This window comes from Trachypithecus francoisi, unplaced genomic scaffold, assembly GCF_009764315.1.
Source record: "Trachypithecus francoisi isolate TF-2019V2 unplaced genomic scaffold, Tfra_2.0 Lachesis_group12, whole genome shotgun sequence".
Lineage (NCBI taxonomy): Eukaryota > Metazoa > Chordata > Mammalia > Primates > Cercopithecidae > Trachypithecus > Trachypithecus francoisi.
The window spans coordinates 54593642-54621450 of NW_022681457.1; the positions used below are offsets into that span (position 1 = coordinate 54593642).

At 39.8% G+C, this 27809-nt stretch overlaps 2 protein-coding genes across 2 annotated transcripts in view; both read left to right on the forward strand.

Annotated features, from left to right (window-relative positions):
• The window catches only part of LOC117093721 (zinc finger protein 100-like), a 566997-nt gene that overhangs the window by 25891 nt on the left and 513297 nt on the right, over window positions 1-27809 (forward strand).
• Window positions 4916-7301, forward strand: LOC117093732 (zinc finger protein 430-like). Its single transcript, XM_033229250.1, is given in 2 exon segments — window positions 4916-5585; window positions 5588-7301. Coding segments are annotated over 2 exon segments (612 nt in total). The 5' UTR covers window positions 4916-5513; the 3' UTR covers window positions 6128-7301.

Genomic DNA, 27809 nt, shown 5'->3' on the forward strand with positions numbered 1-27809 from the left:
AACATATATATATATATATATACATAGGCTCCCAGTAAATGAATGTATTATTGTTTAATGTCCTTCTTTGTCTCTTTGCAGTTTTGACTTAAGTATATTTTATAAAATGTGACAGTTTTTGACTTAAGATGTAGCTTGTGTAATATTATTTTGGCCTCTTCAGCTCTCATTTGGTTAACATTTGTATGGAATGTCTACCATCTTGCCACTTTCACTCCTTTTTATCATTAGATTTTAGCTGACTCTTATAGAGAGGCAAGTTGGATCTTGGTGTGAGAAACAAACTCACCCATCCAAACCCAAAGAATGGACTCAGAGACCTGGACAACAGCGAAAATGAGACTTTTAATGACAGTCTTGCAAGATTGAGTGTCTGGCATGCAGGCACACGCAGCACAGTTTCAACAAACAATTTGTCTCTTAGTGCACAGGCTCCTTCCCCGGTTCCTCATAGGCTGACTACTATGGGGTCACAGTCTTCCCAGATGTCACCTATTGGCAAGGGCTTTAGGTGTTTCTTTTTGAGTTGTCTTGTATTTTATTGCAGCCCAAAATAAATTGCAACTGTTCAGGACTCTTCAGAGGTTTGACTTGTGGCCCTAGTGGCTGCATTTAGCTTATAAGAAAGGATACAATTATCTGTGTTGCAAATTAACCTAAATGTTTTGGTGGGATGGGGAGGGGGTAGTTGCAAGGGCCCTGACCCATAGGCACCTGGCTGCTGGGTAAAAGAGAAGGCAGTAAGGAGGCGGCTGGTGACTCAGTACACTCTGCTTCTTTATCACTTTATTTCCATGTAACCTGCTTAAAACTAACACACTTAGAATTGAGAACGGACCATCACATATAGGTTATTTTCTACATTGGTTTTTTATTTTTATTTTTTATTTATTATTTTTGAGACAAAGTCTCACTATGTCATCCAAGCTGGAGTGCAATGGCATGATCTTGGCTCACTGTAACTTCCGCCTTCCAGGTTCAAGTGATTCTCCTGTCTCAGCCTCCTGAGTAGCTGGGATTACAGGCAGGTACCACTACACCCAGCTAATTTTTGTATTTTTGCTAGAGATGGTGTTTCACCATGTAGGCCAGGCTGGTCTCAAACTCCTGACCTCAGGTGATCTGCCCATCTTGGCCTCTGAAAGTCCTGGGATTACAGGCGTGAGCCACCGCACCCAGCCAAAATTTTTTGTTGTTGTTGTTAGATGGAATCTTGCTCTGTCGCCCAGGCTGGAATGCAGTGGCGAGATCTCAGCTCACTGCAAGCTCCACCTCCCGGGTTCACGCCATTCTCCTACTTCAGCCTCCCGAGTAGCTGGGACTACAGGCACCCACCACGCTGGGCTAATTTTTTTGTATTTTTAGTAAAGATGGGGTTTCACCGTGTTAGCCAGGATGGTCTCAATCTCCTGACCCCGTGATCTGCCTGCCTCGGCCTCCCAAAGTGCTGGGATTACTGTCGTGAGCCACTGTGCCTGGCCTCAAAATTTTTTTAATAAATCACTTTATTGAACGTATGTCTCTTGATTGTGAAGTTAGTTATATATATAAACTCTGAAACAGACTTATTAATGTTATTTTATTGTTTTATGTGATTCTTGTATCTTTGTCTTTGTCTCTCATTCTCTCCTTTTATTTTATTTTATTTATTTATTTATTTTTGAGACGGAATCTTGCTCTGTCGACCAGGCTGGAGTGCAGTGGCCGGATTTCAGCTCACTGCCAGCTCCGCCTCCTGGGTTCACGCCATTCTCCTACCTCAGCCTCCCGAGTAGCTGGGAATACAGGCGCCCGTCACCACACCCGGCTAATTTTTTTGTATTTTTAGTAGAGACAGGGTTTCACCCTCTTAGCCAGAATGGTCTTGATCTCTGGATCTCGTGATCCACCCGCCTCGGCCTCCCAAAGTGCTGGGATTACAGGCGTGAGCCACTGCACCCGGCCTCATTTTCTCTCTTAATTTGTGTCTTTTTAATTTTTTTGTTGATATACTTTTACTTCTTTCTTATTTTGTTTTGTGTATCTATACAAATATATTCTTTGTGCTATCTTGGGGATTATGTAAAACCTCTAAAAGATACAACAATATATTTCAATCTGGTAAAAAGAAAAAAACTTCAGTTACATGCAAATGTTTTTTCTCATTACATCTGCCCTCAAATTTTTCATTGATGTTTGAATTATATTTTTTTATGTTGTATATTCACTAGCAAGATGTTTATAATGATTTCTATGCTTTTAATTTTCAAATTTTAGAGATTAAAAATGTTTTCTGTACCATTATAATAATGCTTAAAAGCTCAATTTTTGTGTTTGTGGATATCTTTTCCAGCAAATAATGTATTTTTCTATGATTATGTGTTGTTTCATTAAATAATGTTATTTTCAGTAGAAGCAACTGCTTTTAGCACCTTTTATATGTAGAGCATATGGAGTGCCAATACACTTTTTCAGAATTTGGTTATTTTTGAAGGTTTTGTTTTTTTTATTCAGCAGGACATATTTGCTGATGATATTATACTCACTTGATAGCTATTTTTTTCAGGACTTTGACTATATCAGACAGTACCCTTCTGTCCTGGAAAATTTTTGTTGACAATTCACTGGCTATCTCATAAGACTGTGCTTGCAAATGATACATCACTTTTATCTTGCAGTTTCCAAGAGGCTGTTTTTGTATGTGACTTTTGAAATTGGGCATATATATATGTTTGTTATAAATATCTTTGTGTATATCCTAGTTTGTTTTTTGAGCTTCTTCATTTTTATATCATTTTTCTTTCAGGATTTTTCAGTTAGTCTTTCTGATATTTTTTGCCTTAATAATTTCTGTTTTTCTGATATTTTACATATTTTTGTTCTTACTCTCATTTTTCTGATTTTCTGTAGTTCTCTGTTTCTGTTTCACTCAGAGTATTCCATTTATTTTCAATTTTTAAAATTAATACCCACATTTTTTATAGTTTCTCTCTGAAACTTTTGTAACATTTTTGATAAAACCATATTGCCTTATTTTGTATACATTTGTAATCTTTGATTGAAATTTGGACATTAAAAAATGCTACCTGTCAAAATCTTTATAATGTAGCTTTGTCCTGGCATAGTCTGAACAATTGTCTTGATTAGAGATCCTGGGAGTCTCTCAAACATGTTCCTAGAATGTGTCTTGTCTACAATTTTGTGTTTATTTTTTAATTAAAGGAGTTTGTGTTTCTTCTTTTTTTAGCTTTTTTTTGAGACAGAGTCTTGCTCTGTCTCCCAGACTGGAGTGCAGTGGCGCAATCTTGGCTCACTGCAACCTCCGCCTCCTGGGTTCAAGCGATTCTCCCGCCTCAGCCTCCCAAGTAGCTGGGAATACAGGTGCACGCTCTCACACCTGGCTAATTTTTTTTTTTTTTAAGTAGAGATGGAGTTTCACCATGTTGGCCTCAAACTTGTGACCTCAAGTGATCCACCAGCCTCAGCCTCCCAAAGTGCTGGAATTACAGGCGTGAACCACCACGCCTGGTTTATTTTTGGTTCTTCTTAATAGTGATAACTTGCTACACCTGTTTTCTGTGTGTGGGACTGCAGCCTCTCTGCTGCTGTAACATTTAGCTTTGGTCTCAGCAGACTTAAAACTGTCATTCCAAAGTATACCACTGTTTCTTTCAGCACTATATGTCATAGGAGACAGAAACCAGTGTCTAGACAGGACCCTAGAAGCAAGTAATAAAGATGTATGTGCCAGTATTTTAATTGTCTTTTAAAGAAGAAACCAAAACTTGTCAGTTTACTTTGAAAGGCACGGTTACATTGGGGAGCAGGAAGAACTGTGTTGGATTAATGTAACAGACTTTTCTTTTTCTTCTATGTCACTCTCTATGTTGTGCTCAGCTGGGGCACCTCACACACTTAACTTATTTATACATTTTCCTCAGATGTATTTTTGTTGTATGTTTTTGTTACATTTACACGTCCATAAAAAATTAGGGCCTTGCCGGGCGCGGTGGCTCAAGCCTGTAATCCCAGCACTTTGGGAGGCCGAGACGGGTGGATCACGAGGTCAGGAGATCGAGACCATCCTGGCTAACACGGTGAAACCCCGTCTCTACTAAAAATACAAAAACTAGCCGGGCGAGGTGGCGGGCGCCTGTAGTCCCGGCTACTCGGGAGGCTGAGGCAGGAGAATGGCGTAAACCCGGGAGGCGGAGCTTGCAGTGAGCTGAGATCTGGCCACTGCACTCCAGCCCTGGCGACAGAGAGAGACTCCGCCTCAAAAAAAAAAAAAAAAAAAAAAAAAAAAAAATTAGGGCCTTTGGGCCAGGCATGGTGGCCAGTGCGCCAAAGTGCGGTAATCCCAGCACTTTGGGAGGCTGAAGTGGACGCATCACCTGAGGTCAGGAATTCAAGACCAGACTGGCTAACATGGTGAAACCCCATCTCTACTAAAAATACAAAAATTGGCTGGCATGGTGGGGCACGCCTATAATCCCAGCTACTTTGGAGACTGGGGCAGGAGAACAGCTTGAGCCTGGGAGACGGAGGTTGCAGTGAGCCGAGATCATGCCATTGCACTCCATCCTGAGCTACAGAATGAGACTCCGTCTCAAAAAAAAAAAAAAAAAAATTAGGGCCTTTGTTCTTTTGCTTTGCCATCTTGTTTATGTAGTTTGTATAATTTTATGGGTTATATTTGTAAAGCATATTCATCTGAGTCTAGTAAATGGAGTAATTTGTTATTTTTTTTCTTTCAGTTATATATTCTCATTTTGCCCAAGACCTTTGGCCAGAGCAGGGCATAAAAGATTCTTTCCAAGAAGTCATATTGAGAAGATATGGAAAATGTGTACATGAAGATTTACAGTTAAGAACAGACTGTAAAAGTGTGGATGAGTGTAATCTGCACAAAGAATGTTATAATGAACTAAACCAGTGTTTGACAACTACCCAGAGTGAAATATTTCAATGTGATAAATATGTGAATGTCTTTTATAAATTTTCAAATTCAAATATACATAAGATAAGACATACAGGAAAGAAGCCTTTCAAATGTAAAAAATGTGACAAATCGTTTTGCATGCTTTTACACCTAACTCAACATAAAAGAATTCATATTAGGGAAAATTCTTACCAATGTGAAGAATGTGGTAAAGTCTTTAACTGGTTCTCAACCCTTACTAGACACAGAAGAATTCATACTGGAGAGAAACCCTATAAATGTGAAGAATGTGGCAAAGCTTTTAAGCAGTCCTCAACCCTTACTACACATAAGATAATTCATACTGGAGAGAAACCCTACAGATGTGAAGAATGTGGCAAAACCTTTAACCGGTCTTCACACCTTACTACACATAAAAGAATTCATACTGGAGAGAAACCCTACAGATGTGAAGAATGTGGCAGAGCTTTTAACCGGTCCTCACACCTTACTACACATAAGATTATTCATACTGGAGAGAAACCCTACAAATGTGAAGAATGTGGCAAAGCTTTTAACCAATCCTCAACCCTTGCTACACATAAGATAATTCATGCTGGAGAGAAACCTTACAAATGTGAAGAATGTGGCAAAGCTTTTTACCGATTCTCATACCTTACTAAACATAAGATAATTCATACCGGAGAGAAGTTCTACAAATGTGAAGAATGTGGCAAAGGCTTTAATTGGTCCTCGACCCTTACTAAACATAAAAGAATTCATACCGGAGAGAAACCCTACAAATGTGAACAATGTGGCAAAGCTTTTAATGAGTCCTCAAACCTTACTGCACATAAGATAATTCATACTGGAGAGAAACCCTACAAATGTGAAGAATGTGGCAAAGCCTTTAACCGGTCCCCAAAACTTACTGCACATAAGGTAATTCATTCTGGAGAGAAACCCTACAAATGTGAAAAATGTGGCAAAGCTTTTAACCAATTCTCAAACCTTACTAAACATAAGATAACTCATATTGGAGATACATCTTACACATATCTAGAATGTGATAAAGCCTTTAGCCAGTCTTCAACTCTTGCTAAACATAAGGTAATTCATACTGGAGAGAAACCCTACAACTGTGAAGAATACAGCAAAGCTTTCAACCAGTCCTCAAACCTTATTGAACAAAGTAATTCATACTGGAGAGAAACGCTACAAATGTGAAGATGTGGCAAAGCCTTTAACCAGTCCTGAATTCTTACTAAACATAAGAAAATTAATACTGAAGAGGAACCTTATGAATGTGAAGAATATGGCAAAGCCTTCAACAAGTCCTCAATTCTTACCAGACATAAAATAATTCATGGGCTGGTTGTGGTGGCTCACGCCAGCAATCCCAGCACTTTGGGAGGCTGAGATGGGTGAATCACATGAGGTCGAGTGTTCGAGACCAGCCTGACCAACATGGTGAAATCCCGTCTCTACTAAAAATACAAAATTAGCCAGGCGTGGTGGTGCATGCCTGTAATCCCAGCTACTCGGGAGGCTGAGGCAGAAGAATTGCTTGAACCCGGGAGGCAGAGGTTGCAGTGAGCCGAGATCGTGCCATTGCACTCCAGCCTGGGCAACAAGAGTAAAGAGTAACACTCCGTCTCAGGAAAAAAAAAAAAGATAATTCATACTGAAAAGAAACTCTACAGACTTGAAAGATGTGACAGTGCTTTTGACAACAACTAAAACTTTTTTAAACATAAAAAATCATACTGGTGAGAAATCCTAGAAATGTAAAGAATGTGACAAAGCCTTTAAGTGGTTGTCACACTTGATTATAGGTAAGATAGTTCATGCTGAAGAAAACTACAAGTGTGAACAATGGCAAAACTTTTAACGAATGCTCACACCTTATTGCACAGGAGAGCATTTATACTTGAGAAAAATTGTACAAATATAAAGACCATGAAAAAGCCATTAATATCTATTCACATCTTACCATTGGAGAGTTCATACTTAATAAAAGGAATATAAGTGCAATTACCATCAAAAGATCTTTCAGGAAATATAAACCTTTAAAGTGAAGAAGGTATTTATTTTGAAGATGAACATTACAAATGTGAAGAGGGTTGTAGTACCTTTATTTGTATCACAGATTTTATTGTACACATTTTGTACTAGAAGAAAACTCTGAAGTAGTTGCTCAAACTTTGTTCAACATCAGGGAATTTATATTGAAGAAAAACCTTGCAAAGTTAACAAATTTTAAACACTTTTTCAAAAAGTACAGCTTAGAAGACACCAGAGTTCATACTAAAATATATTTTTGCAGATGAGTAAAAATGAAAATATTTAACCAAAATTAAATCTGTATAAATATCAGAGAATTTACAGTAGAAATATATAAGGCACTGACACTTCCGATATACTAAATCAGAGTGCTGAGTATAGAAAATAAAACTAAAGTTGGGGCCAGATGCAATGGCTCACATCTGTAATCCAGCACTTTGGGAGGCCGAGGTGGGTGAATTATCTGGGGTCAGGAGTTTGAGACCAGCCTGACCAACGTGGAGAAACCACAGCTCTCCTAAAAATACTAAATTAGCCACGTGTGGTGGTGTATGCCTGTAATTCCAGCTACTCAGGAGGCTGAGGCAGGAGAATTACTTGAACCTGGGAGGCGGAGGTTGTGGTGAGCCGAGATTGTGCCATTGCACTCCAGCCTGGGCAACAAGAGTGTAACTCCATCTCAAAAAAAAAAAAGAGGCCAGGCGCGGTGGCTCAAGCCTGTAATCCCAGCACTTTGGGAGGCCGAGACGGGCGGATCACGAGGTCAGGAGATCGAGACCCTCCTGGCTAATACAGTGAAACCCCGTCTCTACTAAAAATACAAAAACTAGCCGGGCGAGGTGGCGGGCGCCTGTAGTCCCAGCTACTAGGGAGGCTGAGGCAGGAGAATGGCGTAAACCCGGGAGGCGGAGCTTGCAGTGAGCTGAGATCCAGCCACTGCACTCCAGCCTGGGCGACAGAGCGAGACTCCGCCTCAAAAAAAAAAAAAAAAAAAGAAAAAAAAGCAACAACTAAAGTTGGTAGAAAAATTATTTGTATATAACTTTAAAAGGAGTAGAAGGGTTTTTTGCAGAGTTATTATGTTCAAAGTATACTTTATTTCTTGAAGAAATTACAGATTTTTTGTAAATAATGATGTAATTCAACTCTCAAAATATTTCCTACTGTTTATTTCGGTTGTATTCACATGTGAAAGCATGTGATCAGTTATTGCTGCATTAAAAACGAGTCTTTTTTATTAAGTGGCCATTATTTATGATTTTCTCTATGAAAGAGTAAGGACATTAAAATGTAAGATGCATGATGAAAAATTAAGTGAAGAGGCTCTTTGTGGTTAACTTATATTGAATGATGCATTAGGTAGGTGTTCATAGTAGTATGATTTTGCATTATCATGAGAAGAAAACATTTTTAATTTTACTTAAAATTAAATGAAAATAAATTAGTATATTATTGTACTAATTGTACTTTTGTATAATAAAATCCAGTATATTTAAAAAATGTTAGATTACGTGTGAAGTTAATATTTTAATCCAATATTTCTAACATATTAAATACTATTGTGCATTCAATGAAGTGTTATTATGCCACAAACCTTAACCTGTTCCACTTTACTTAAGGGTATAGATGAAAGATCATAACAACAAGGGGCCAGGAGCAGTGGTTCACGCCTGTAATCCCAGCACTTTGGGAGGCTGAGGCAGATGAATCACGAGGTCAGGAGTTCGAGACCAGCCTGGCCAACATGGTGAAACCCCATCTCTACTAAAAATACAAAAATTAGCCCATCGTTGTGGCTGGCGCCTGTAATCCCTGGCGCTGAGGCAGAAAAATCGCTTAAAACCAGAAGACAGAGGTTGCAGTGAGCTGAGATCGCGCCACTGCGCCTGGATTAACATCTCAAATAATCTCTTTTGTCAGTGGGTTTAAACCACAAATTAAAGAATATTGTTTCTGCTGGGCACGGTGGCTCAAGCCTGTAATCCCAGCACTTTGGGAGGCCGAGACGGGCAGATCACGAGGTCAGGAGATCGAGACCATCCTAGCTAACACAGTGAAACCCCATCTCTACTAAAAAAATACAAAAAACTAGCCGGGCGAGGTGGTGGGTGTCTGTAGTCCCAGCTGCTTGGGAGGCTGAGGCAGGAGAATGGCATAAACCCAGGAGGCGGAGCTTGCAGTGAGCTGAGATTGCACCACTGCACTCCAGCCTGGGCGACAGAGCAAGACTCCGTCTCAAAAAAAAAAAAAAAAGATTATTGTTTCTGTAGGTTAAATTTTTCTTTTTCAATCATTTAAATTTATTTCAAAAATTTTTTGTGGGTACCTAATATGAGTATATATTTATGCATATTTTGATGCAGGAGTAAAATATATAATCACATCAGGGCAAATGGGGTATCCATCACCTCTAGCATTTATCCTTTGTATTAACAATCCAGTTCTACACTTTTAGTTATTTTAAAATGCACAATTGTTATTGGTCACAGGGTTATTTTTATGGTCATAATAAAAAATACGCAAGTATAAAATCCATACATTTCTGAGTCCTGAATAAATATTAAATTTTTCTTACATATATTTTTGAACATGTGGCCTCTCTGCCTGCAAACACATACAGACTTTTAGTTTTGATTTACATAGAATTAAATATATATTAGTCTAAAGATAAACCTTAGCTGTAAGAAAACTAGAGTATGAGTTTGTACCCATTTTCAGAAAAAAAAGCAATATAGGAACAAAGCAAGTCATTTTAACAAGGTGACTACTAGAAAACTAAAAACTGTAGAGGACTACGTGCTCGCAAACCAGACGTTCCCGATAAGTGTTGCTTTTGCAAACGAAGCAGGGTGTTCCTTCCCTGCAAACAGGGAGGACAAAGGAGCCAGCTACAAACAGCAGACCCTGGGGGCTTGTTTATATGTAAACATCTTGAAAATCCAGAAAGTCAGGGAAAGGTCAGAAAAACAACAATGTGTCTTGTGACTTGGTAACATTCCACAAACGACTGTATAAAATAAAGCGGAGCGTGTAGTTCGGGGTGGCCGCCATGTTTGTCTTGTCTTGTGTTGTCTTGCGTGTTCATTCCTTTGTTTAGGAAACACTCGGACCCCAACAAAAAACCTCAAAAATGCCAAAAGTAAACGTATACTGTCTACTTTGTATTGAATGTATTACTGTATAATCTATGCCTTATACTTCCAAATCTCCTGATGCAAATTATCTGTTTATACTTGCCTGGTACTCATGACAGACCTCTATTTTTTTTTGTATTTTTTATATTTTATAGTTTATGAAATATTCATTATATGAGCTGGAATGTGACTATAAGAATAATTTTTACGAAATGTAGTCCCTACAAAATAATTTTAATATGTAATTCCACAATTAGTATATTGTTACATTTTATTTAGCTAGAGCACTCCATTTTGTTTTCAATTGGAGAACTGTATATAAGCTTACTATTCTTTAGTTATTGTTCTTCTTACTTTTTATAATTGATATAAGTAAATTTATTTATGGAGTCAAATTGTTCAGGTAAATACAAGGGAAGCTTAGTAAGTCATGAAGATGTTTTTATATGTAAATGTGGAAAGCATATATAGCAGTTCTTGCTGTGTAACATGCTCCAGAAAAAGCCATAAACATTTCTGCTAAAGTTGGTTTGTAACTTCAAGTCAGAGATAGAAAATATTAATGGTGAAGAAATAAAACTGATTTTTTATGTGGAGAGGACACTTTTTCTAGGCTGCAAAGCTGAGTGTTGCTGGAATTTAAAAAAAAAAAAAAAGTGGCCAGGCATGGTGGCTCACGCCTACAATCCCAGCACTTTGGGAGGCCAAGACAAGTTGATCACAAGGTCAGAAGTTCAAGGCCAGCCTGGCCAAGATGGTAAGACCCCGTCTCTACTAAAAATAAAAAAATTACCCGGGTATGGTGGGTGCCTGTAATCCCAGCTACTTTGGGGGCCGAGACAGAGGTTGCAGTGAGCCGAGATCGCACCACTGTACTCCAGTCTGGGCGACAGAACGAGACTCTGCCTTAAAAAAAAAAAAAAAAAAAATGCTGGCCTGGTGCGGTGGCTGACGCCTGTAATCCCAGCATTTTGGGAAGTCGAGGTGGGTGGATCAGGAGATTGAGACCATCCTGGCTAACACGGTGAAACCCCGTCTCTACTAAAAATACAAAAAATTGGGCATGGTAGAGGGGGCCTGTAGTTCCAGCTACTCTGGTTGCAGCTACTCAGGAGGCTGAGGCAGGAGAATGGCGTGAACACGGGAGGCAGCGCTTGCAGTGAACTGAGATCACGCCACTGCTCTCCAGCCTGGGCGACAGAGCAACTCCGTCTCTGGCTCTGTCTCAAAAAAAAATGCTGCTTTTATTTTCTTCAGATTTGTTCGTATTATGTGTATTTCAGCTATGTATGCATTACAGCCCTTATTTTTCTATGTTGTGGCTACAGTTTTCTCATTGTCTTCATGCCATTTCATTTCACATGGTACCTTGTAGATTTTGATGAGAAACTTGGTATTTTTTAATGCCCTGAAAAAATGTTTTTGTTTTCTATTTCTTTAAGATGGAGTTTAGGCCGGGCGCGGTGGCTCACACCTGTAATCCCAGCACTTTGGGAGGCCGAGGCGGGCGGATCACAAGGTCAGGAGATCGAGACCATCCTGGCTAACACGGTGAAACCCCGTCTCTACTAAAAATACAAAAACAAAATTAGCCGGGCGTGGTGGCGGGGGGCCTGTAATCCCAGCTACTCAGGCGGCTGAGGCCGGAGAATGACGTGAACCCGGGAGGCGGAGCTTGCAGTGAGCTGAAATTGCGCCACTGCACTTCAGCCTGGGCGACAGAGCGAGACTCCCTCTCAAAAAAAAACAAAAAGGATGGAGTTTCACTCTTGTTGCCAAGGCTGGAGTGCAATGGTGCAATCTCAGCTCCCTGCAACCTCTGCCTCTTGGGTTCAAGTGATTCTCCTGCCTCAGCGTCCTAAATAGCTGGGATTACAGGGATGCGCCACCACGTCCAGCTAGTTTTGTAGTTTCGGTGGAGATGGGGTTTCACCCTGTTGGTCAGGCTGGTCTTGAACTCCTGACCTCAGGTGATCCACCCACCTCGGCCTCCCAAAGTGCTAGGATTACAGGTGTGAGCCAAAACTGGGTTTAACTGGAGAGTTTGCTTATCAATATAACTTTCAGATCAGTGAATTAAGATAAAGGCATACACTGTCCACAGGTGAGAGATTAAATCAGTTGCATGGGTTTCGTTTGTTTGTAAAAGGAAAATCTTACTAGATTGTTATACAAAGTGTGGCAAATATAAAATTTGCTAGAAAATATACCTTAAAATTTATTTATTTATTTATTTATTTATTTTTTTGAGAAGGAGTCTCACTCTGTTGCCCAGGCTGGAGTGCAGTGGCGCGATCTCGGTTCACTGCAACCTCTGCCTCCCAGGTTCAAGCGATTCTCCTGCCTCAGCCTCCTGAGTAGCTGGGATTACAGGTGCTCACCACCACACCCGGCTATTTTTGTATTTTAAGTAGAGATGGGGTTTCACCATTTGGCCAGGCTGGTCTCGAACTCCTGACCTCCTGATCCACCCACCTTGGCCCCCCATAGTGCTGGGATTACAGGCATTAGCCACAGCACCCAGACTTTAGTTTTTATTTTATTTTATTTTATTTTTCTTTTTGCGACAGAGTTTTGCTCCTGTTGCCCAGGTTGGAGTGCAATAGTGTGATCTTGGCTTCGCAACCTCCACCTCCCGAGTTCAAGGAATTCTCCTGCCTCAGCCTTCCCAAGTAGCTGGGATTACAATGCGCCACCCATGCCATGCTAATTTTATATTTTTAGTAGAGACAGAGTTTCTCCATGTTGGTCAGGCCGGTCTTGAACTCCCGACCTCAGGTGATCTGCCCTCCTCGGCCTCCCCAAATGCTGGGATTACAGGCATGAGCCACTGCACCTGGCAAAAATTAAATTTTTAAGAGAGTTAATGGTAAGTGAACAATTTTATATTTAATTCTCTTTGATATACGTATAGCACGACTTATGTTTCCATGCGGAATCTTCTATTTTTAAGTGTAAACGTTAAAGGTTGCAAAATAGTAAAATGACCTCTGTGAATTTGCAGTTTGGAGGAATATTTTTTTTCTATGTTGATATTGCAATTTGGAGGAATTTCTCACTCTTATTTTGTATAATTTTTTAAATGGGTGAAGTTCAGTCTTCAGTTTTTATTTTTAGTCACCTAACTGTAGCCAACTCCTCAGTCATTTTCTCTGGATAACTTTTGGAGATCCTGACAGCTTTTGGATTAAAACATTTACTGTTAGTTTGCATGCAAACTAGTTATATGGTGTTCACAGAGTGGCGAGTTATGTGACCATAGGCAGCACCTGCCCCCTTAGTGTCTTTCATACCATTACCATCATCACCAGAAACTCCAAGTGCCCCAAGCTTAAAGCCAAAATCCTAAAGCACATCGGCTCCTGCCTTGCAATGTGCTGGGTCCAGAACACGCTGGTAAAATATCAGACTTCCTGGCCGGACTTGGTGGCTCACGCCTGTAATCCTAGCACTTTGGGAGGCTGAGGCTGGTGGTTCACAAGGTCAGGAGTTCGAGACCAGCCTAGTCAATGTAGTGAAACCACATCTCTACTAAAAATACAAAAACATTAGGCAATGTGGTAGTGCATACCTGTAATCCCAGCTACTCGTGAGGCTGAGGCAGGAGAATCTCTTGAACCTGAGAGGCGGAGGTTGCAGTGAGCCGAGACGGAGCCACTACACTCCAGCCCAGGCGACAGTGGGTGACTTCCGACCTCAGGTGATCCACCCACCTCGGCCTCCCAAAATGCTGGGATTACAGGCATGAGCCACCGTGCCCGGCCTTGAACTGTTGATTCTATATTTTGTCTATTATAAAGAGTGCTGCAAACAACATAGAAGTGCAGATGTTCTTCATTAGGCATTATCTGTTTTGGACAGATATCCAGTGGTGCAATTGCTGTGTTATATGGTAGTTTGATTGTAAGTTTTTTGAGAGATCTCTATTTCATTTTTCATAATAGCTGTCTTCATTTACATTCAAACCAACAGTGTGCAGGCATTCCCTTTTCTTCACATCTTTCCCAGCACTTTATTCTTTTTCTTTTTAATAAGAGTCATATTACAGGAGTAACTTGATATCTCTTTTTTTTTTTTTTTTTGAGACGGAGTCTAGCTCTGTCGCCCAGGCTGGAGTGCAGTGGCGCGATCTCGGCTCACTGCAAGCTCCGCCTCCTGGGTTTACGCCATTCTCCTGCCTCAGCCTCCCGAGTAGCTGGGACTACAGGCGCCCGCCACCTCACCCGGCTAGTTTTTTGTATTTTTTAGTAGAGACGGGGTTTCACCGTGTTAGCCAGGATGGTCTCGATCTCCTGACCTCGTGATCCACCCGTCTCAGCCTCCCAAAGTGCTGGGATTACAGGCTTGAGCCACCGCGCCCGGCCGTAACTTGATATCTCATACTGTTTTTTGGCTTGTCTTTCACTGATCATAATTGACATTGAGCATTTTCAAATATTTCTGTTGGCCATATGTATGTCTTTTCTTGAAAAAGACTTATTTAAGCCTTTTGCTTATTTTATTTGTTTTTTGTTGTAGTCATTTGAGTTTCTTATATATTTTTAATATTAACTCCTTGTCACATGTATGATTTGCAAATACTTTCTCTCATTACTTAGTTGTCTCATCCTGTTGATTGTACCACATTCTGTGCAGAAGCTTTATAATTTGAAGTAATCTGACTAATCTATTTTTTCTTCTATTCCCTGGGATTTTGAGGTTAAATAAACTCACTGCCCAGAACAATGTTATGGGGATTTCACTCTATTTTTTGGTAGTAGTTTCAGTCCTTACATTTAAGTATCTAATTTATTTTCAGTTGATTTTTTTTTATATGGTGTGAGATAAGGATCTCATTTTACTGTGCTGCCTGTGGATATAGTTTTCTGAACACCATTTATTGAAGCTACTGTTCTTTCCTTAAGAAATCGTCACCTTTATTTAAAATCAGCTAGCTGTAAATACACAGATGTATTTCTGGTCTCTCTTTTTCTGCTTGATTGGCCTATATGTCTGTTTTTATTCAGTACCATACTGTTTTAGTTACTATAGCTTTGTGGTATATTTCAAAGTCAAGTAGAGGGATATCTTCACTTTTTTTTCTTTTAATTGCTTTGGCTATTCAGATCTTTTATGGTACTACACAAATTTTAGATATACATTTTTAAATTTCTTTTTTTTTTTTTTGAAATGAAGTCTCACTCTTTCACCCAAGTTGGAGTGCAGTGGTGTGATCTCAGCTCACTGCAACCTCCACCTCCTGGGTTCAAGTGTTTCTCCTGCCTCAGCCTCCTGCGTAGCTTGGACTACAGGCCCAACAGGCGCACACTGTCATGCCCAGCTAATTTTTGTATTTTTAGTACAGACGGGGTTTCATGACCGGTCAGACTGGTCTCAAACTCCTTACCTCATGTTCCGCCTGCCTCGGCCTCCCAAAGTGCTGGGATTACAGGCATAAGCTGCCATGCCCAACCTACTTTTTAAATTTTCTATGAAGTATGTCACTGGTATTTTGATAGAGGTTGTATTATATCTGTAAATCATTTTGTATAATACAGATATTTAATTACTAATAATGTCAATTCATGAATGAATAATATTATTTTATTTGTATATTACTTAATTTCTTTCATGTTCTTTAGAGTATAATGTAAGATGTTTCAACTTTTTGGTTATATTTATTTCAGAGCATAGTTACTAAAGTTATTTTAGATGGTATTGTTTTTTAATTTCATTTTGATAGTTGTTATTGTATAGAAATGCTACTTAGTAGCTTATTTATTCTGAAAGTTTAATAATTTTGTTTATTAGTTCTAATAGTTTTATGTAAAGACTTAGGCTTTTCTATACTTCAGATATTGTATAGAAATAAAAGATTATTATACAGGGATAATTTATATTCCTTTTTTCTAAGCTGGATGCTTTTGATTTTACTCTCTAATTTCTTTGTCTTGGACATTTAGTACTATGTTTAGTAAGACTCACTAGAGTGGGCATCCTTGTCTTGTTCTAGGTCTTAGAGTAAAAGCTTGCAACATATCCCTGTTTAGCATGTTATTAGCTATGCATTTTTTGGTTATAAGTGGCATTTATTGGCTGAGGTGCATTTGTTCCATACCTATTTTTTTTCAGAGATTCATCATAAGGGAGTGTCAACTTTTGTCAAACTTTTCTTCTGCATGTATTTCTTTCTTTTTGTACTTTGCGTCTATTTAAATGTTAAAGTTGTGAAATTACAATAAATCCTACATAGACACAAAAAATCCTCAGAGACTACTATGAACATCTCTATGCCTGCAAACTAGAAAATTAGGAGAAAATAGATAAAATCCTGGATACTCAAACTTCCAAGATTGAGCCAGGAAGAAACAGAAGTCTTGAACAAAGCAAAAATGTATAAAATATATAATTAAATTGAATTAGTAATAAAAAACCTACCAAGTGTGATTCACCATGTAAAGATAATAAAACCAAAAAATGATATGATTAACACAATAGATGCAGAAAAAAGCATTCAAGAAAGTTCAACATTCATGAAAATATTCTCCACAAAGTAGGCATTGATGAAACATACCTCAAAATAATGAGCCATCTATGACAAATCCTCAGCTAACATTATACTTAACAAGCAAAAGCTGTACGCATTCTCTATTAGAATAAAAATTAGACAAGAATATCCACTTTATCTCTTCTATTCAACACAGTTCTGGAAGTCCTAGTCAGAGCAATTCAACAAAATAAAGAAATAAAAGGCATCTAAACCCTGGCGCGGTGGCTCACGCCTGTAATCCCAGCCCTTTGGGAGGCCAAAGCGGGCGGATCACCTGAGGTCAGGAGTTCAAGACCAGACTGACCAACATGGAGAAACCCCATCTCTACTAAAAATACAAAATTAGCCGGGAGTGGTGGCACATGCCTGTAATCCCAGCTACTCAGGAGCCTAAGGCGGGAGAATCGCTTGAACCCAGGAGGCGGAGGTTGCAGTGAACGGAGATCACACCATTGCACTCCAGCCTGGGCAACATGAACGAAACTCCGTCCCCCCGCCCCCGTCCCCGAAGAAAAGTCATCTAAATAGAAAGAGAGGAAGTCAAATAATCCTCACTGAATATATAATTCTCTACCTAGAAAACAAAAGATTTTGGGCCGGGTGCATCACACTTTGGGAGGCCGAGGCGTGTAGATCACTTGCAGTCAGGGGTTCGAAACCACCCTGGCCAACATAGCTAAACCCCATCTCTACTAAAAATACAAAAGTATTTTTTGTATTTTTGTGGTGTGGTGGCGCATGCCTGAAATCCATGGGAGGCTGAGGCAGGAGAATCACTCAAACCTGGGAGGCAGAGGTTGCGGTGAGCTGGAATCACGTCATTGCACTCCAGCCACTCCAGCCTGGGCAACAAGAGCAAAATTCCATCTAAAAAAAAAAAATTTCACCAAAAGACTCCAAAGCTTAATTAGTGACTTTAGCAAAGTATCAGTATACAAAATTAATATACACAAGTGGCATTTTTGTACACCAATAACATTCAAAGTCCAGAACAGTTTTATTTATTTATTTATTTATTTTTGAGATGGAGTTTTGCTTTTGTTACCCAGGCTGGAGTGCAATGGCGCGATCTCGGCTCACTGCAACCTCCACCTCCCGGGTTCAAGCGATTCTCTGGCCTCAGTCTCCCGAGTAGCTGGGATTACAGGCACGCACCACCACGCCAGGCTAATTATTTGTATTTTTAGTAGAGACGGGGTTTCACCATGGCCAGGCTGGTCTTGAACTCCTGACCTCAGGTGAGCCACGCGCCTCGGCCGCCCAGAGTGCTGGGATTACAGGCGTGAGCCACTGTGCCCAGCCAAGAACAGTTTTATTTTGAATAACCACAGACAAAAAATAATATACCTACATATACACTAAATCAAAGAAGTAAAATATCTCTACAAGAAGAAGTACAAAACACTACTGAAAGAAATAAGAGACAATGCAATTAAATAAAAAAGCATTCTATGCTCATGGATTTGAAGAATGAATGTAACTAAAATGTCTATGCTGCCTAAAGCAGCCTACAGATTAAGTGGTATTTCTATCAAACTATCAATGACATTTTTTATAGAATTTGAAAAAAGAAGGCCGACGCAGTGGCTCACACCTGTAATCCCGGCATTTTGGGAGGCCAAGGCGGGCAGATCCCAAGGTTCAAGAGATCGAGACCATCCTGGCCAACATGGTGAAAGCCTGTCTCTTCTGAAAATAGAAAAATTACCCTCGTGTGGTGGCGTGCGCCTGTAGTTCCAGCTACTCAGGAGGCTGAGGCAGGAGAATCGCTAGAGCCCGGGAGGCGGAGGTTGCAGTGAGCTGAGATTGTACCACTGCACTCCAGCTTGGCAACAGAATCAGACTCCGTCTCAAAAAAAAACAAAAAAACAAGAAAACCAGGTGCGGTGGCTCACGCCTGTACCCCAGCACTTTGGAAGGCTGAGGCAGGTGGATCACAAGGTCAGGATATCGAGACCATCCTGGCTAACATGGTGAAAGCCCATCTCTACTAAAACTACAAAAAATTAGCCGGGCATTGGTGGCACATGCCTGTAGTCCCAGCTACTCGGGAGGCTGAGGCAGTAGAATCGCTTGAACCTGGGAGGCGGAAGTTGCAGTGAGCTGAAATTGCCGCCACTGCACTCCAGCCTGGGTGACAGAGTAAGATTCTGTCTCAGAAAAATAAAAAACAGAAAAACAAAACAAAACAAAAGAACTATTCTAAAATCTATACGGAATAATAAAAGAACCCTAATAGCCAAGGTAACTTTATACAAAATGAATAAACCTGGAGGCCTCCCATTACCTGACTTTAAACTACTACGAGCTACAGTAACCAGTGTAACATGGTTCAGGTACAAAAATATACATATAGACCAATAGAACAGAAGAGAGAGCCCTGAATTAAAGTTACACTTTTACAGCCAACTTAGTTTTGACAAAGTCAACAGAAATAAAGGGGAAATAACTCCCTGTTTAATTAATTGTACTGGGAAGACTGGTTAGTAATATGCAGAAGAAAACTGGATGCCTACCTGTTCCCATATAAAAAACATAACTAAAGACATATTAAATACTTACCTGTGAGACTTCAAGCTACAAAAATTCAAGAACACCTAGAAAGTACTCTTCTAGACACTGGTCTCTGGAAAAAAAGAAAAAAGAAACCTTAAAACTAATAAAGGTGAGTGCAACAAACATAAAAATAAAAAATTGGCATCTAATTAAACTAAAGAGCTTCTGCAAAGAAATAGAAACTATCAACAAAGTGAACAGATGAGCTACAATATGGAATAAAATACTTGCAAACTGCATACAATGAAAGATTAATATATAGAATCTATAAGAAATAGTCGGGCGCGGTGGCTCATGCCTGTAATCCCAGGACTTTGGGAGGCTGAGGTGGGTGGATCACCTCAGGTCAGGAGTTCGAGACCAACCTGGCCAATATGGTGAAATCCCATCTCTACTAAAAGAAAAATACAAAAATTAGCCAGGCATGGTGATGCATGCCTGTAATCCCAACTACTTGGGAGGCTGAGGCAGGAGAATCATTTGAACCCCAGGAGGTGGAGGTTGCAGTAAGCCAAGATCGCACCACAGCACTCCAGACTAGGCAACAAGAACGAAACTCCGTCTCAAAGAAAGAAAGAAAGAAAGAAATTTAATAAGAAAAAGGGCGACAAATGATACGAATATGCATTTCCGAAAGGAAGACATGATAGCTGCCAATAAACATGCAAGAATTGCTCAACATCCCTAATCATCAGAGAGACGTAAATCGAAGTGACAATGGGATACCATTTCACAGCAGTTAGAATGTCTGTTATTAAAATGTCATTGGCTGGGCACAGTGGCTAATAATGCCTGTATTCTCAGCACTTTGGGAGGCCGAGGCGGGTGGACCACCTGAGGTCAGGAGTTGGAGACGAGCATGGACAACATGGCAAAACCTGTCTCTAATAAAAATACAAAAATTAGCCAGGTGCGGAGGTGAGCACCTGTAGTCCCAGCTACTCGGGAGGCTGAGGCAAGAGAACTGCTTGAACCTGGGAGGAGGAGGTTGCAGTGAGCCGAGACCGCACCATTGCACTCCAGCCTGGGCGACAGAGCAAGACTCCATCTCAAAAAAAAAAAAAAAGGCACTGCAATCAGATGTTTATTGCATCACTATTCACAATAACAAAGACACAAAATAAACCAGGTACTCATGAAACTTACATTGAACAAAGAAAATGAGGTCCTTATACACCTTGCAATACTATGCAGCCACATTAAAAAAAATGAAGTAATGTCCTTTGCAGCAACATGAATGCAACAAATGGTCATTATTATAAGCAAATTAACACAGATCAGGAAAACAAATACTGCATGTTCTCACACGTGACAGGTAAACATTGGATGCACATGGAAACAAAGATGGGAACCATAAACACTGGGAATTCTAAAAAGAAGAAAGAAGGAAGGGAAAACAAGCACTGAAAAACTACGTATCTACAAAATTAGCTGAGCATGGTGGGACATGCCTGTAATCCCAGCTACTTGAGAGACTGAGGCAGGAAAATCGCTTGAACCCGGGAGGCGGAGGTTGCAGTGAGCCGAGATCATGCCATTGCACTCCAGCCCGGGCAACAAGAGCGAAACTCCATCTCAATTAAAAAAAAAAAAAAAAAAGGAAGAAAGAAAAACTACGTATCAGGTATAATGTACATATGTACATAACTTGGGCAATGGGATTATTAAGTGCCCAAATGTCTGCATCATGCAGTATACCTATGTGACAAATCTGCACACATACCCTCAAATCTAAAATAAAAACAATAAAATGCTTTGGGCTATAATATATCACATTTTTCTAGCTGGAATTGGGGTGAAAGACACGGAATTATATCCCCTTTGGGCATGGGGTGAATGTTTCTATTCCAGGTCTTCCCAAATTTTATGAGCTAACATCTATAAAAGCTCTTGGCCTATAGTCCAAGGTTTTCTTCCCAAGTATGCAGTTAAAATAAATGACTCTACATCTTTATTTTTTATTAACTGTACATTAGACTATAGAGTTAATTTGTCACTCTACTCTTTGGGGAATAAATATTAGTATACAACCTGTATTGCTTTAATAAAGAAATTATTTCTTTAGTTTTGATTCTTCAGGATATGATTCAATTCCCTGGTGAATTAAAACTGAGAAGAGAATAACTTACTTGCTAAGGTAATGGATGTAGGGAAGCCTCATTACTTTGGACCAACATCTCTCCTCCACCACCAGCCCCAGGCAATCATCATTCTACACTTTGCTTTTATTAGTTTGAATTTTTCAATATTCTACATAGAAATGAGATGATGTAGCCAGGCATGGTGGCTCACATCTGTAATCCCAGTTACTTGGGAGGCTGAGGTGGGAGAATCGCTTGAACCCTGGGAGGCGGACATTGCAGTGAGCCAAGATGGGGCCACTGCACTCCACCCTGGGTGACAGAGAGAGACTCCATCTCAAAAAAAAAAAAAAGAAAGAAAGAAAGAAAAGAAAGAGAGAAAACAAAACAAACAACTACGAGTACATAAACAACAAGGCACTTAACATGATCTTCATCAGAATTTGTGGGGGCCCCATAGATGTAACTTCCTGTTGGGGGTCTGGGTGGAGCTAGTTGTTTTAAGTTTCTGTGCTCCCCACTCATCCTCATGGAAACCGTGAAGCTGGGGTGGAAATTGAAAAGGTAAGGTGAAACATGATGACGGCAAGAAAGCCGAAGCTCTTAATAATAAATATTTTTTAAAATAATAATGCCATAAAATAGTAAGATGGCTAAATTACTTGCTGTAAACAAACTCACAATTTGAAAATAAAATTATTTTTTGCCCATTTCAAGATACTTTAACAGGAGTTTCTGAATGTGTCTGCTAGGTCTAATTGGTGTATTAAAGCCAACAATTTTTTTTTTTTTTTTTTTTTTGAGGCACAGTCTCGCTCTGTCTCCCAGGCTAAAGTGCAGTGGTGTGATCTTGGCTCACCACAAAATCCATCTCCCAGATTCAAGTGACTACTGTGCCTCAGCCTCCCGAGTATCTGGGATTACAAATGTGTGCCACCACACCTGGCTGATTTTTGTATTTTTAGTAGAGATGAGGTTTCACCATGTTGGCAAGGCTGGTCTGGAACAGCTGGCCTCATGTGATCCGCCTGCCTCGGTCTCCCAAAGTTCCGGGATTATAGGCATGCGCCATCGTGCCCAACCCAAGCCAACAGTTCTTATTGAGAACTTTCTACTTCTGCCATTAAATGTCATTTTATGCTTTGTATGTTGGGATCTTTGTTAGGTACAAATATATTTACAACTGTCATATTATCTTGATAGATTTACAATTTTTTCTTTCTTTTTTTTTTGAGACGGAGTCTCGCTCTGTCGCCCGAGCTGGAGTGCAGTGGCCGGATCCTGGCTCACTGCAAGCTCCGTCTCCCGGGTTCACGCCATTCTCCTGCCTCAGCCTCCCGGGTAGCTGGGACTACAGGCGCCCGCCACCTCGCCTGGCTAATTTTTTGTATTTTTTAGTAGAGACGGGGTTTCACCGTGTTAGCCAGGATGGTCTTGATCTCCTGACCTTGTGATCCGCCCGTCTCGGCCTCCCAAAGTGCTGGGATTACAGGCTTGAGCCACCGCGCCCGGCCTTACAATTTTTTCAATATAAAATGTTGTCATTTGTCAGTTAGTTACAACACTTTTGTCTTAACACCTTTCTTTTCTAAGTGTAGCCACCCCAGCTCTCTTTTGGTTACTATTTGTATGAAATCTTTTCATCTATCCTTTCATTTTAAAACTATTTGTGAGTTGAGAACTAAAGAGAATATCTTGTAGATAACATAAATTTCTTGAATCCAGGTGCGGTGGCTCATACCTGTTTTCTCAGTACTTTGGGAGGCTGAGGTGGGCAGATTACCTGAGGTCAGGAGTTCAAGACCAGCCTGGCCAAGATGATGAAACTTCGTCTCTACTAAAAATACAAAAATTAGCCGCGTGTGGTTGCAGGTGCCTGTACTCCCAGCTACTCCGGAGGCTGAGGCAGGAGAATCGCTTGAACCCAGAAGGTGAAGGTTGCAGTGAGCCAAGATCACATCACTTCACTCCAGCCTGGGTGACAGAGCAAGACTCCATCTCAAAAAATAGAAAATAGTTAAAAAAAAATCCATAATTTTATCTTCAATTTATTTTATAGTCCCTCTCTCTATTAATATTTTCTATTTGCAGCGTATTTAGGATAGGCAATTTAGACTTTTTCTAGGCTTTCTAATGCCTAGGCTTCCTCTAGGACTTTTTCTGCTCATATCTGTTACTTATTCATAGGCCATATTTTCTTATTTCTTTGCATGCCTGGTATCTTATTGTTGCTGAAAACTGGACATTGTTCTACTATAATGTAAAAACCATAAAATCACATGTACTCTTATCCTTTGGATTTTTGTTGCTGCTTATTTTAACTTGTACTTCTGTGTTTAGTTTTCAAAATTATTATTATTATTATTTTTTGAGATGGAGTCTCGCTCTGTCACTCAGGCTGGAGTGCAGTGACGTGATCTCGGCTCACTGCAACCTCCGCCTCTTGGGTTCAAGCAATTCCCTGCCTCAGGCTCCTGAGTAGCTGGGATTACAGGCGTCTGCTACCACGTCTGGCTAATTTTTGTATTTTTAGTAGACATGGTGTTTCATCATCTTGGCCAGGCTGACCTTGAACCCTTGACCTCTTGATTAACCTGCCTCAGCCTCCCAAAGTGCTGGCATTACAGGCTAAACATTGTTTTTTAAAAATACTGTTTTTTGTTGTGTTTGGCAATAAAAATCTGTTTCTTTAGCTTAATGTGAACTAGTGATTTGAAAGAGATTTACCTCAAATGCCTGCTCACCTCAAATGTACATTTCCTAATTCTTGCAGCTGGGTTTACACAACCAGGAAGATTACAACTTTGCCACTTTCTTCTCTTCTTGCATGTTTAGAGATTGAGGGTAAAGCAGAGATGAGAGATAACATCTTTTTAGGTCTTTCTGAGCATTTGCCTGGCCTTTGACTGACCCTGAACATGCTTATGAGCTTCTTGATTCTTAGAAATATGTGGACAATTTTCAAAGCCCTAATCCTACAAGCACCTCACTCCTCAGTTTTTTTCTCATATATACTACATGACTTTTGCTTGCCCAAACTGATATTCTTTTTCCCAGGTATAGTTAATTTGTCCTTAAATATTTTTGCCAAAAATTAGATTATTGATTCTAAATTGTTTTTTATGTAGGTGTTTACTGCTATTAATTTCTCTGAAAAATTTGCTGCATCTCATACATTTGATAGGTTGTGGCTTCATTTTCATTCATCTGAAAATATTTTCAAATTTTGTTTTTTTTCTTTGACACATTAGTTACTTAGAAGTATGTTTTATTTCCACATATTTGTGAGTTTCTCAAACTTTCTGCATTTATTTATTTTTAATTTCCTTCTAGGAAAGTTAGAGAACATACTTTGGATTATGTTTATCCATTTAATTTATTGATGTTTCCTTGCTCTATGGCCTACCATATGATCTAGCCTAAAGAATAACCTATGAGTACTTCTTTTTTTTGAGACGGAGTCTCACTCTGTCACCTGGCTAGAGTGCAGTGGCGCAATCTCGGCTCACTGCAACCTCTGCCTCCTGGGTTCAAGCTATTCTCCTGCCTCAGCCTCCCGAGTAGCTGGGATTACAGGCGCGTGCCACCATGCCTGGCTAATTTTGTATTTTTAGTAGAGACGGGGTTTCATCATCTTGGCCAGGCTGGTCTTGAACTCCTGACCTCAGGTGATCCACCCACCTTGGCCTCCCAAAGTGCTGGGATTTACAGGTGTGAGCCACCGCGCCCGGCCACCTATGTGTACTTCTAATCTTGAGTGATTTCTGTAGAAGGCTATTTATATTTGTTAACAGTGTTGTTCATGTGTTATATTTTCTTGCTGATATTCTATTTTTTCTATTATTTAAGTTCGGGTATAAAAGTTTCTGATCTGACAATCTCTGCCATTGGATTTAATTATTTAACCCATTCATAGCCAGTGATAGTATCAATATAGTTGGATTTACATTGACTATTATGCTTTTTTTTTTATTTTTTAGGTGGAGTCTTGCTCTGTCGCCCAGGCTGGAGTGCAATGGCACAATCTCGGCTCACTGCAAGCTCTGCCTCCCAAGTTCATACCATTCTCCTGCCTCAGCCTCCTGAGTAGCTGGGACTACAGGTTCCCGCCACCACACCCAGCTAGTTTTTTGTATTTTTAGTAGAGACGGGCTTTCACTGTGTTAGCCAGGATGATCTCAATCTCCTGACCTCGTGATCTGCCCTCCTCGGCCTCCCAAAGTGCTGGGATTACAGGTGTGAACCACTGCACCCGGCATGCTTTTTACTTTTTATTTGTTTCACGTATTTTTATTTTTTTTCTTTTCTTTTCTTTTTTTTTTTTTTTTTTGAGACAAAGTCTTACTCTATCACCCAGGCTAGAGTGCAGTGGCATGATCTCCACTCACTGCAACCTCCACCTCTTGGGTTCAAGCATGTCTCCTGCCTCAGCCTCCCAAATACCTGGGATTACAGGCACCCACCACCATGCCTGGCTAATTTTTGTATTTTTAGTAGAGATGGGGTTTCACCATGTTGACCAGGCTGGTCTGGAACTCCTGACCTCAGGTGATCCACCCACATCAGCCTCCCAAAGTGCTGGGATTATAGGCGTGAGCCACCGTGCCCAGCATATTTTAATTCTTCCTTTACTGCTTTATTTTATATTAGATACTTCCCATATAATATTTAAATTTCCATAGTGATTGTTTATGTAATGCTAAAGGAATCAATTCAAGGAGCACCCAGATTTATAAAACACATTCTTAGAGACCTACAAAGGGACTTAAACAAACTCCCACACAATAATAGTGGGAGATTGTTTATGTTTTTGAAGTTACTTTCTTTTTTTTTTGAGATGGAGTCTTGCCCTGTCACCCAGGCTGGAGTGCAATGGCTTGATCTCGGCTCACTGCAACCTCTGCCTCCCGGGTTCAAACGATTCTCCTGTCTCAGCTTCCTGAGTAACTGAGACTACAGGCGCCTGCCACCACGCTCAGCTAATTTTTTTTATTTTTAGTAGAGATGGGGTTTCACTATGTTGGCCAGGCTGGTCTTGAACTCCTGACCTCGTGATCTGCCCACCTTGGCCTTCCAAAATGCTGGGATTACAGGCATGAGCCACCGCACCCAGCTACTTTCTTATTTTCTCTAGGCCTTAAAACATATATCTTAACTTATTATAATCTGCTTCATGTTTATGTTAACTTAATTCTAATGTGATATAAAAATATTACCTCTATATGGTTCTTTTGCCTTGATTTACACTGAATTTAGTTTTTATCAAAATGTATATGGTAAGCCCTAACCTGCAATGTGATTCTTTTTTTTTTTTTTTTTTTTTTTGTATTTTTAGTAGAGATGGGGTTTCAACATGTTGGCCAGGATGGTCTTGATCTCCTAACCTCGTGATCCCCCTGCCTCAGCCTCCCAAAGTGCTGGGATTACAGGTGTGAGCCACCGTGCCTGGCAGAAAACAGCAATTTTAGAAAGTGATTAAGGTTAAGTACGTTTATATGAGTTGGATGGAAAAGCCATGGGAACTCAATGCCAGCTTGTGAAAGCAGCTGCAGGAGTTGTACTCTGCAGAGCCACAGAGGGTCGTGCTGCCTAAGACCTTGGGAGCTCACCCCTTGCATCAAAGTGGCCTAGATGTGAGACACCAAGACAATGGAGATTATTTTGGAACTTTAAGATTTAATGACTGCCCTACTGGGTTTTGGAGTTTGATAGACCCGGAGCCCTTTTGCTTTGGCAAATTTCTCCCTTTTGGAACAGGAACATTTACCCAATGCCTGCACATCCCTTGTATCTTGAAAGTAACTAATTTGTTTTTGATTGTACAGACTCATAGGTGGAAGAGACTGGCCTTGTCTCACACAAGACTTTAAAATGGACTTTTGAGTTAATGCTGAAATTGGTTAAGAATTTGGGGGACTGATGTGAAGGGGTGATTGTGTTTTGAAATGTGAGAAGGGCATGAGGTTTGGGAGGGGCCAGGGGCAGAATGATATTGTTTGACTCTGTATCCCCACCTAAATCTCATGTCAGATTGTACCTGTATTAATATAGGTAGGGGTCTAGTTGTGTTATGCATATGATCACACTTAAACTTTATTTTTAAAACAAAGAAAGATCCAATTTTTAATGATAAATTATTTTGCTTCTTATTTTTTAGTTTGGAGAACCTCTAGTGTATTTATAATATTTTAGAATTTATGATATCCTAATACATGAGATAATTTAAATACTTTATAATATTTCAAGTATCATTTTGTCTTATTATGAAAATTGCTAATAAATTTTTTTCTGGTTATCACAAACTATCTGAAAATGTCACATTTGCCACTTATCAAATCTTCATAGTTAATAATACTTTACCTGAATGGGGACTTGTAATATGTATTATAATTTTTCATATTGTCTTAAATTAATTGTTTTATTATTTTATTTTATTTAAAAAAGCTAAACTTACAAAATTGGTTGTATATTAGTTTAGGTGAAATTGTTTAGTGATGAGAGAAAAATAATTTGCAAAATATAGAGACTAGATAATTTTTTATAAT